The following is a 12518-nucleotide window of genomic DNA, read 5'->3' as shown; positions in this document are numbered from 1 at the left end:
TGGTATGGATTGTATAGGTGGTGTTTGAGTGGTGTATAGGTGGTGGTAAGTGGTATATGGGTGGTGGTATGTGGTGTATAGGTGGTAGTATGTGGTGTTAATGGAAATGTGAGTGGTGGTATGGTGGTGTTAATGGAAATATGCATGATAGTATGATGGTAATACATGCAAACTAATAACGGTAGATCTATCTCTTTCGTTGATATTGCTATGTAAAACTATCAATTCTCAGACCTATATAGGTAGTGGTGTGAGTAATGTTAAAGAAGATGTAAGTGATGGCATCTGATGTGGCAGTAGTGGTGTACAGGTGGTGGTATGTGGTGTACAGGTGGTGGTATGTGGTATATAGGTGGTGGTAAGTGGTGGTATGTGGTGTATAGGTGGTGTTAATGGAAATGTGAGTGATAGTATGGTGGTGTTAATGGAAATGTGCGTGGTAGTATGATGGTGATACCTGCAATTTAATAACGGTAGATCTATCTCTTTCGTTGATATTGATATGTAAAACTATCAATTCTCAGACCTGTATAGGTAGTGGTGTGATTGGTGTAGAAAAAAAGTGTTAAAACACAAGTGTTAGCATCTGATGTGGCATTAGCTGTGTGTAAATGGTGTTTATGGAAATGTGAATGGTGGTACGTGGTGTATAAGTGGTGGTATGTGGTGTTAATGAAAATAAGGGTTGTGGTATGTGGTGTTAACGAAAGTGTAGGTAGGGTGTGTGTGATGTTAACGAAAGTGTGGATGGTAGTAGTTGGTTGGTTATTTCACGTCTCCCGAGAAATGTTCACCCTTATATACACCACAATAACCATTAAGCATAGGACTTCATCCACAAGAATAACAAATAATAGTTTGCAACTTAAAGTGTTTAAGAATAAAGAAACATATTCGTTTTATCTATCAATATCGGTGTATGTTGGAGGAGGTGGGGGACCCATCACTCTCTCTTTATGCTCGTGTAACATATAAAGTCGTCATACGTTGTTGACTGAACTTTTTCTACATGTAACTCAAACTTGTTTTTGAAATTATATACATATAATGTACGGAAGCCGATAGGTGCCAGGGTATATAATTGATATTCATTTTACTGGCGGTCGCCATTTATTAACTGGTGCATGGTCGCCACTTATTTGCTGGCGGCCGCCATATACATAGGTATATATATTAACTGGCGGTCGTCACTTAATTCAAATGGCGGCCACCACTGAATTTATCTGGCGGACAACACTGAATTCATCTGGCGGACGACACTGAATTCATACATGACTGCCAATTTCAAAAATAATTCTTATTTCTGAGACGTCGCGCTCGCTTTTTGCATCAATTTTGGTAACGTCAAAATGACGTGAAAACGCAACGTCATCACATCGATATATGATTTACGTTAAAATAAGTCTCGATGAAAGAAAAATATGAAATTGATATGCCAGGGATATGACAGTTAAGGCTAACAAAGCGCAAAACTAATTACATTGTAGATATTTTTCTTGAGACATTATATTTAGGTAATGGATACACTAATCATTTAATAACTTTTAAAGTGATGACTTATAAACGATGCTGATTGGTTGAAAAATTCGTTTGATTTCTCTGTCAAAATTTCGTTCGGAGTTCATCTGCACTAAGCACGCGGGACTACTTTTCTCTGGAATGCGCCTTCCCCGTTCTAATTTTAGCGCTATTTCTAGCACGGGATTTTCCACACAAGCATTATATATAACAACATGCATTTGTTTGATTTTTGTTTTTCATTACTATCAAAAATAAACACAACTAAAGATATGAATAAAATACAAATTAATTTAAAGAAACAACATACATAGGCGATGACGTGGCAGAATAGTCAATTTGATGACGTAGACCACTTACTGGTAGAAGTAGACAGATTACACGAGTTCCCGGTATGAATCGTCTGCTTTACGAGATCGATAACATGACGGAGCAAGTGGCGACTTCTGATCTGGTAAATATCAATGAAATTGAACTGCGTTATATGGGGCTCAGTCAACGAGTGCGTTTTAAACGTTTTCCTCGATATTGAAATGGAGCCGAATTGCATTCCACCGTTCCAACGACACAACCAGTGTTCAACGTCTCCTCCAACACGATGCTGCATAAATCCAGTCACCACTTGTTATCTTCCTTTATATTTAATTCAGCTTTTAACCATTGCACCTTTAATTTGGCGTATAATCCATTTAACGTAGTTCCACACTCCTGTGACGTCATAAGATTTTCCAAAGTCAATAATTTAATGACTGGAACATAAATTTTGTTGGAGTCTTTTTCAATAGTTATTGTAAAAAATCTTGTTAGCCATAAAATATTTCAAAAGTCTTAGTTATATTTGAATAGTCAATGTGTTTCAAAATATTGAATCCAAGGACAATAACTCTGTTTTCATTAAATTATTTATCAAGTCCATTATGCAATAGATTTCCTATATTTTTCACAAACATTTTATCAAGGTGATAAGGAATTATTATCTGTGTCTTTTCATGTAATTACATAAAATTTTAACCCATCAGTGGTTTTGAATAGCTCAGCTGTATGGTGCCAGACTTAGGTTTTTTATTGGGGTATACATACTCTGGAAGCTATAGATTTGAAATTATTTAGGAAAGGTATGGATTTTTTTTCATAAATAACTATAGCAGATGTACATCTACTAATATAAACAGAAAAAATGATATGTAAACCATGCTATAAGGAAGTTGTGTCCATATTAGTTTGTTTTTTAACATTTTGGAGAATAAGGCTAATTCAATAATTTTGCACTTATTATACTGAAACTTGATGAACATATTGAAAATGAAATATGTTTTAGTTATTGACATGTTTCCTGATAAATAAATGCAATTTAAATTATTATTTCTTTTTTCATTTTAAAATAACAACAGATAACTGTTTCCAATGAATTTCATAAAAATCTACATAGGGGTACATGACTTCAGTAGTGACTGTAATGAAAATTAATATGGAAATCCTTAACTAATTTGCCTTTTTTCATTACTCTGAATGTTAATCTATTGATTCCAAACAAAAAAATGCTACCTAAACCCCAAAAATTCAGGACTAAGGACCCACCTTAAATCTGCACAGTAACTGTTCCTGACCTGAACGCACAGCCATGCCGTTTTGTTTTTGTTTTCATTCTTGCCTATATGTATTCCTACGCGCCTTTTCAGAAACGTTAATTCAAGCTTTTTGATGGGAGAAACTATTTGTTTTTCTATCTTAAAAACATAATTATATGATAAGAAATAAAACTTATAATTCTTTGTTTGATGTATGTATCAAACAAAGAATTATAAGTTTCATTTCTTAAAACTTGCGACTTAATGATGATTGATGAGTTATGTTTTCCGCCACACTGAACAATTTTTCAGATTTTATTGGTGGAAGAGAGAACCCAGATACAATGTACCTGGGAAGAGACCACCGACCTTCCGAGAGTAAACTGGGAAACTTTCTCACTTACCGGCGCGAGGTGAGAGGCCGTGTGATTTTGAGCGCGATGCTCTAACCACTCGGCCACGGAGGCCCTACGATATTTCATCCGTTATCTTCATTAACTTTTCTGTTTTAAACCATCAGGAGTATATTATCATAATATTTTAAAAGAAAAGTCCATCATGAACTCTCCAAAATAGTTTCGCTCATCTTGTGATTTTGAGTACTTCGTCATGCAATAATTGTAATCTTAAATGATTACAATAAAAATGTATATTATAATTATGTAATTTGGCACATATTTTTATGCGCGATTAACAACTAACACGTCACCCGCCGTTACACAGAGATATTACTTCCATAGACAATATATGTTGATTTAGAAAAAAAAATATATTGAATATAATCATGGTACGAGGATTTAGGTATGAATTAATTCTTACATGCATGCATGCAGCCTAACTGAAATTTACTATCCATAATTCAGTGCATGTCTCTAATACTGTATAGGATGGTTTTCTATGTATATGTGTAAACACCACATCACTGAAGTGAACACGAAACGCTTACATTGTAAAATTGTTTGATGAATAAACACATGTACATGTATGTATCCTGCGAAATCACAATTTCGTTTTGCACTTCGTTTTTTGAATACATGTATAACATTGATTAAACAGACACAGTTACGGATATTTTTCTGGTTAACCTAGAATTGTAAGGGGTTCTCATGGCAATGTAGGCACGTAGAAAAAGGGAGGGGGCTTTTTTGACAATGTTCGACAATTGCTATTTCTAAATTCAAATTTCAAATAAAGATATTTTGGGTGATCCCCCCCCCCCTTCTATTGTCAAAGGCATTTGATCATGCATGACACAAGGGACTTACTAAGTTACAAATTTAGAGTCAGTGATAATTTGCTAAAATTGTTCCAAAGTTATCTAAACAGAAATAAAATGGTATACTGCACAGAAACACATGTTTAATTCAAACTTACATGTTAGAGTCCCTCAAAAGATCTGCAAGACACATACACCAAATCTTTTTAATGAATTGAATATTCGTTGTTTACGTCGGCGATTTTTAAAACAATGCTATTTCAAAATTGCACTTTTAATCAAACTGATGCTTCGATAATGATACATTGAACGTTAGGAGCGAGCTTCGCTCATGACCAACTAGGCGATATCGGGAAGATCGCTGATCAATTTAAGTACAGGTCTACCTAGTTTGTAGATTTTATTTTCATAGAAAATGTCTTGTATATCGAAAAACTTACAGAATCACTCATTACTACATCAGCATCCTCTGATTCGGGTACTACATCGCTAACACTCTTCCATTCCCCCTTCTCGTCTGTACAGTACTGTATAAGAACTGTATCACCATGTGTGCGGTTGTGCCTGCTTGTCCGTAACTTTCTTTGTCTGCCACTCACTCGTGAGAATATCGGATGTAGCCTGATCTATAACTGCCCTTTTACTTCTAACGAATCGGCTGTGTATGTTTCTGGACGGCTTTAGAATAGGCTAGGCCTAAATGCGACATCGTACACTGCACATATATCTTCGAAATCGCGTTTGTTTACAATCGTAACGTCATCATGAATGTCATAAAATGAGGGAAAAAGTAAACAATTGTCATGTTTTAATTAATCGTTGTTAGTTTATTAACACATTACTCTGAGAGAGAGAGAGAGAGAGAGAGAGAGAGAGAGAATAACTGGTGTAAAGTGTTTTCTTCATATAAAACAGCCCAGGTGTTACCGTGCTGTAATGCCGTGTAATACGTTTTGACACCAGCAGCGTGCACAACATTTGAGTGATTATTTTTTTTTTAATATTTAGAATGGGACACAGTTACGCAGGTACGTAGTATCGTTTTCTATGGAAGTCGATAGGTGCCAGGGTATATAATTCATATTCATTGAACTGACGACCGCCACTTAATTTATGAGCGGCCGCTACATAAATTAACTGACGGCCGCCACTTATTCTATCTGGCGGTCGCCACTTAATGTATACATTGCGGTTGTCAATTTCAAAGCCAATCTGATTCATACTGCTAAGTAATTATTTTTGAAAGATTTAGAATAGTATGCAGACACGTGGCATCGTTTTTAAAAGTGTAGGGACAGTCGGAGGAGAAATTATCTACTATTGTTGACAAGCAGAAAAGGAACCTAAAAAGTTCACTTATGGACAAATTTTTACCATTCATTACTATCACGAAAAGGGTCAATCCGCCAATTAATGTTATTTCACATGTGAAAATGACTTAAGTTTGCAGGAGAAAATAGCGGGGAATGAACGTCGTCAATAAATGGAGGGTCAGCCCCCCCCCCCCCCCCCTCACCCTGGTTCTACGTGCCTGATGCGTTGGTTTATAAAGTACACATAAAGATTTTCTCGTACGCGAATCTATCGTCATTTAGTATTATAAAGAGTTATATAACTTTGTAAATTAACAGCACGATTGACAAGCAATAATACTTTAATTGTATATCAAATATATATTACTAACTATTGGAAAGCGATTGGACATCTTTCATTTTATGTGTGTTTGTGAGAGAGAGAGATAGATAGAGAGAGAGAGAGGGGGGGAATTACTGACGGCCGTTATATAGATATTAAGCGGTGACCGCTATATGAATTAAGTGGAGACCGCCAGTGAAATTATGTTGCGCCCGTCGGTTAATTCATATGACGACCGCCGAATAATAAGTGGTGGCCGCCAATTAATAAGTGGTGACAGTCAGATAAATGAAGTTACGGCCGACACGTAAATTAAGTGGCGACCGACAGTTAAATCAGTATTGATTATATAGCCTAGCACCTATCGACTTCCGTAAGAATGACATTATTTCTTGTGTTACATCAATCTTGGGCTTATCTTTCCTTGTCATGGTATCTAAAATCCTCAGTACCCCTTGTCGTAAGAGGCGACAAAATGGGACGGTCGATCGGATGACATCGCAGAAAACGAGGTTCCGTGTCACAGCAGGTGAGGCACGAAAAAGATCCCTCCCTGATCATAGGCCATAAGCGCCGAACTTATCCCTAAATTTTGCAGTCCTTCGCCGGCAATGGTGACGTCTCCATATGAGTGAAATATTCTTGAGAGGGACGTTAAACAATATTCAATTAATAAATCAGTCAATAGTATCTCGAGATGAAGTGTATCATTTATTAACGACATTAACCCGCGTTCTTAGTATCGCCGAATAGAAGGGAATCTGCGTTATGCTGCATCATAATCCGCTGTCCTTTGTACTCCATTTCTTTACCAGTTGAGTACTGTAAACCGCAAATTTAATGCATTATAAATTGATGGAGGTATATTGTACATGATTAAAAATAAAAGCAGAGTTCGCTCTCCTTCAGTCGTTTTCTGTTGGTGTGTGTGCCTTACAATCTAGCGAGCATTGACATAATCATTAAACCATTCTTTGAAGAAATAAAAAATCTGCTTCGTAAATTGAGAAGACGAAGTCACAGGGGGGGGGGGGGGGGGGGGGGGTCGATAACAGTCAGAATTAAAGATCAGAATTATATATGATACTAGTATAGAATTTTGTGATATAAAACATGTATTGTTTAATTTTTCCAAAGTTGTCATCGTCCTCAGTGGCACAGTGGATGGAGCTTTTGTGAAAGGTCTTGGGTTTGACTCTCTTCTATGCCTTTAGGTTTTAATATGAAACTCACTCTGTATATTTTGTTAAAATAGTAACCGGGGCTGGGGCATTAGGGGGGGGGGGGGTGTTCATTAAAACCCTATCTAACTCAATATATCATCATTACCATTATTATTTACAGTATTTATATAGCGCATTATATAATAAAAAATAATTACTCTAAGCGCTTTACATTAAAACAACAATAAACTACAATTAAAAATTGAACATACCTAAAACAGTGTAAAAAAAAAAATTCGTTTCATTAAAAGAATATGAATTCTAGTTCTGGCTTACACAAAATCGTGATTAAACTACAGAAAATACATACAAAAAGGTTTCATAAAAAAGAATATCAATACTGTCACTGGAAATGGCTTACATAAAATCGTGATAAACAAGTCTGAAGAAGTAAGTTTTTAAATTTTTCTTGAAAAGCTCGAAAGAATTTTCGTTGCGGATGTAACTTGGGAGGTTATTCCAGAGTGTGGCGGTTGCTTTGTCAAACCTTTTGTCGCCATACGTTTTGGTCTTAACTCTTGGTGTTTTGAATAAGCATGGCGTTTTCGGATCGTAAAGAATTACTAAGAAATTGTTTGAAACTCACCATTCCTGAAAAAAAAAATCAATAGAATTGCATAACAGCTATTGCATTAAAGGTCTTAAGTTGTGCATCTACCGTTTGTAACGTCTCCATATTAGAAATAAATTCTCTAATTAACGCACAGCTAAAAGACAATCGAACACAAACATTTAATCGTACATTGTATAGAAGTATGGTCATCATTAGACATTATCATATAGTGGTATATTGCATAAAATTATGGACCTCACTCTTCAACCTCCGGGGTTCATTTGATTAGAAAACACATGTACAACACTGCTGGAATGTGTGTTGGTGTTATTGTGCATTACAAGTTTGATTTATGATAAAGACACGTGCACAATATAACGTACGATGATTTATTGATTTAAATAATTGTATTTTCCGAATTTCAGGTAAATACCATGGCTACTCAACAAACGACAAAATCACGCTGTACTGCCTATTATTGGCTGATGGTTATATGTTGAATGTCAAAGAGGATTCCTACCAAAGCAACTTCAATAAGATCAAAGAAAGGTATTTTGGTGAAAATACCACACCTGATTATGAGACAGGTGAACCTCTACCTGATGGAATCATAAAAAGACAGGACGATGTAATAACGTTTGCCTCTGACGACATCCAACATGACGTCATGTACGCGTCCGTTACGGAGTGTCTGGTGGAGGACAGTGATCTCAAGTTTTTCCTGACCACGGCGTCACGTGACGTGATATCAGAATACTGCCGGTCGTGTAATTATAAGAGGAGTGATGGAGAGAGATGTCTGTATATACCGCGGGAGATGTACGAGCTATTCATAAACAGACTACAGCTGGACATCCTCACACACTGTACCGTGTCAGACATGGGGATTCATTACAGTATCAATGAACGTTGTAAGTATGATTATCATGGATCACCTGGCTTTGTTATTCACAGAATGTTTCTACATTGATTACCCAATCCTTTGTTAAGAATCATTGACAATTATGATATGATTATTGTGTACATTTGCAATTTCCAATTCATTTTGCATATGTCACCTAATATTGAACTTTGTAACAAAAATGATGTAAAAGTATACAACACTTTAATGCATTATCAATTCATACCTATGACGCATCTCTAAATTAAAAATTTGGGTCTAAATATTTTTGCGTAGTATTATAGTATAATACCTGTAAAATTCATGTACTAGAACATACTTTGAACGAAATTTTAATACACAACAACCTCCACAGGCCCCATCAATGTTTTCATTTTCTTATCAGTACAATGAATACATGTATGATAATGCGGCATATCAACAGACGTATATACGAGTGTTGCTAAAACGTGGACCGGAAAATGAAACGGAAGAGGGAACGGAAAACGGAAAATATTGTATGCAATAATAATTTGAGGAAGTCAGCATTTTGCAAAGTAATTATGAACAGGGGAAGCAGAACTTACACAGAGAGGGGGTAGTCCTCTACATAATCCACCGTTTAATATACTCCATACTAATGCATTAGTATTTTAAAATCTTTAACTTGCCATGAAAATCATTAATAAAAAAATCATACTGAAAAAGATTTGAATTTTAAAATTTCATATACAACGAAGAAAAGCCCCCCACCCCCAAGAAAACAACATTGTAAAAGTTCAAACATCTTTTCAACAATTCTCCCCAAACACAGCTTTCTTAAATCTAACTTGCTTTTATTTGTAATTTAGATATACACCTGGTATAATACATGTACAGTGTATGTATTATGTATCACATCAACTTTTTAAGCGAACGAATCCGATATGTATAAAGGATTTGGCAGTGGCGGATTCAGATTTAAATTTAAGATAAATCGTGGTATCTTGTTTCGAAAAATGTATTAAACGATAAAAGAAACTATAATTTATTCCATTCCAGGAGAAATAAATGACAAAATCTTTTGATTTCTTGAATTACTTAATTGGGAGAACTTCATTTTGAAAACGGCACAGTATATCAATGTCTATCACAAAAACATTATAAGGTGTGACAATCAAAATCACCGCAATACTTACAATGTAGTAATTAGATACAGAAGGATTGCAAAGATGAGTGTCCATGTGGAGTACATTAAACCATTCAATAATTTCCTATTTGAAAAACTACTTAATGTATACATTGTTTCAATGTATGTGGATGGGTCTCTGTTCAATATGGCTACATGTATGACAAATTACCGATGTCTGACATCACGGTCAGGAGTTTTGTGTATTCAGCTAAAACACACAAATTAACATAATTTGATTCCATATCGGCTTATTTGGTCATGTTTTAAAATTAATTTACACACCAAATTTTTCCACAGTCTTGGCGTAAAAATGCGTAATGGCAAAAATTACAAATTGTACCCCCCCCCCCCTTGCGCTTGACCGCTAAGGAAGGATATCATAACATATTTTGAAATAAATCGAAAGAGAAAGATGTATTATATCGCTTGTTTAAGATTTCAAAGTCCTGCCTCCATTCTCTCTAATTTTATTGACCCTCTAATAAGCGACAAACATAAGAATTGCATGAAACAATTTTTCGGATTTCCATACATATCAAACTTTGAACGGAACGTTTGATAGATGCTCACAAAATAGAAAAAGAAAAGCCCAATTCATGGTGACAGAACACGATGAAGTAATAGGTGGAGTTAGGGAGGTGAAAAGAAATACAACCTAAATAAACAAAAGGAAAGTATTTGGGGCATATATTTGTTGGGGTGAACCTTGCAGGGTGACATTTGCAAATTAGACGATCGATCCCGATGCCGGCTTATTTTGTAGAATATTAAACATACCTTTTTGATGCACACTGTGCATTGATACAGTAGTTTATATTTTCAATCACTTTACTACCCCCCCCCTCCCCATAAAAAATCATGCCAAGAAATTCTCAGTTAAATCTCCGATGTAGGAAAACCGTTATAAATCATTGACCACAATTAAGAGATGAAGCGGCGGCTACTATACTAATCAGTATGTAATGTGCTTCTGTTGAACCCAAAACGTCCAGAACGGACGGGATTTCTTGGCATGGGTTTCATTGTTTTGTTGAGCTAACTTCAAAGGAGATAAGAAATAAGGCCTTTAAAACGGTGTAAACGTTCATGTGGAACAGGGGCGGATCCAGGAGTTGCGGTTAAGGGGGCGCCACTTTATGAGGCAGGGGATCTGGGAGAAGCCCTGTTGGGTGCCCATGGGGCGAATTCCCTGGAAGTTCCTGGATTTTACAGATTCTATAGGGCTTGAAATATGTCTCCTATTTAGTGACTTGTACTATTTTCTATCATTTTTTACAAGGTAATAAATTGACGCAAATATTAAGGGTTTTGGGAAAAAAATAAGCTATCCCACCAAAGTAATTCAAGAAATCAAAAGATTTTGTCATTTTTTTCACCGGGAGTGGAAGAAATTATTGCTTCTTATATGGTTTAATACATTTTTCTAAACAAGATACCACGATTTACCTTAGATTTGAAAATTTTATGGGAAGGGGGGGGCGCCGGCTGCGCCCCCTTAAATCCGCCACTGTGGAGGACACCCCCCCCCCCATTCCCCCACATATTTCTCATCCGCATATATGCATATCATAACATACAGAAAAATAAGGTTTAGATTAAAGTAATTTAAAAAAAAAAAAAAAAATGTTCAGAACCTCTGAGGAGATAAGATCCATTACTTTAAACAAAAATCACCCGTGAGTCACAGTTCAATAGATTCGAAAAGCATAATTAATGAGTAATGTTTCGGATTGAAATTCAGCAGATGCAGATTCCATTATAGTACCAACAAGCAACACATTGTATCACATTGAGCGACATTAAAGATCAAGATGAAATTATCTGAGATCTAAATTTAGTTTTTTTGAGAGCGTCAATTTCGGATTTGAGTAATAATACATTGATCAGCATCTTATTAGACAGTTTGTACAGTATCAGATTCCTTACGCGGGCTTTCAACTTGGTCCTAAAAATGCATCCTAGTCTCAAACTGATTTCAGTTCAAATTCTTTTAAAATTCCATCAAAGCCTGATATTTTTATATCTAGAGAAGAAATCTTCAAGAGTGGCAATTCTAACGATAACATAATCAAGTATTTTTTTTTAATTTCCCAGTACAATGTGTTGTAAGTCTGCTTAACTTGTTGAAAGGGAGGGGGTGACAGATTGAGATAGAGGAGCTGGAGTGCTTGAAGTATATAGCGGATATTCAATGTTTTGCTGTTGGATATAGAATTCCTTTCACGAGGGAGACAGAATTTTTGTTTATATTTACACGAGAGCGAAGTAAGCGTGAAAATATAAAACAATCCTATCTCATGCATGAAATAGATTTTATATCCAATAACGAAAACATTAAATTTTCTGTTAATAACATTTTCTTCATTTTTTCCTTCAGCAAATTTAGCTGTCCCTGTATAAACAATGATGAATAGAAATCACTTGTAGCGCACAAGGAATACCGACGAAGCGAGAAACTGCCGTCTTGGTTCTTCTGTACATGTACTTGGTTGATCAAAAGATATATGTAGGCTAAATAGATAGGCCTAACTTTTACTTCAAAGCACAAGATCGACCTTTGAGTCGCTCCGACGGAAAACTGAGAAAGAAATCTAAGTTTAACATCACACAACATACAAGTACCCCCCCCCCCCCCAACCGTGAAAATTATTTTGAGGTATTCATATAAAAAAGAAAATAAAAAATCAATTATATATAACGTAAAATGAAGGTGATCTTGTGTATCGCGGATGAATTTATATTGTGACAAGTAGT

At 35.7% G+C, this 12518-nt stretch overlaps 1 protein-coding gene across 1 annotated transcript in view; it reads left to right on the top strand.

Annotated features, from left to right (window-relative positions):
* Window positions 1-12518, top strand: part of LOC125677509 (uncharacterized) — a 171474-nt gene that overhangs the window by 130051 nt on the left and 28905 nt on the right. The window contains exon 15 of the mRNA XM_056161023.1: window positions 8139-8624. Within this exon, the coding sequence (XP_056016998.1) occupies window positions 8139-8624 (486 nt within the window). The remainder of the gene's footprint in view (window positions 1-8138; window positions 8625-12518) is intronic.

Source organism: Ostrea edulis, chromosome 3, assembly GCF_947568905.1.
Source record: "Ostrea edulis chromosome 3, xbOstEdul1.1, whole genome shotgun sequence".
Taxonomy (NCBI): Eukaryota; Metazoa; Mollusca; class Bivalvia; order Ostreida; family Ostreidae; genus Ostrea; species Ostrea edulis.
Note: the sequence above shows the minus strand (reverse complement) of the source record. Positions and strands in the feature narration are given on the sequence as shown.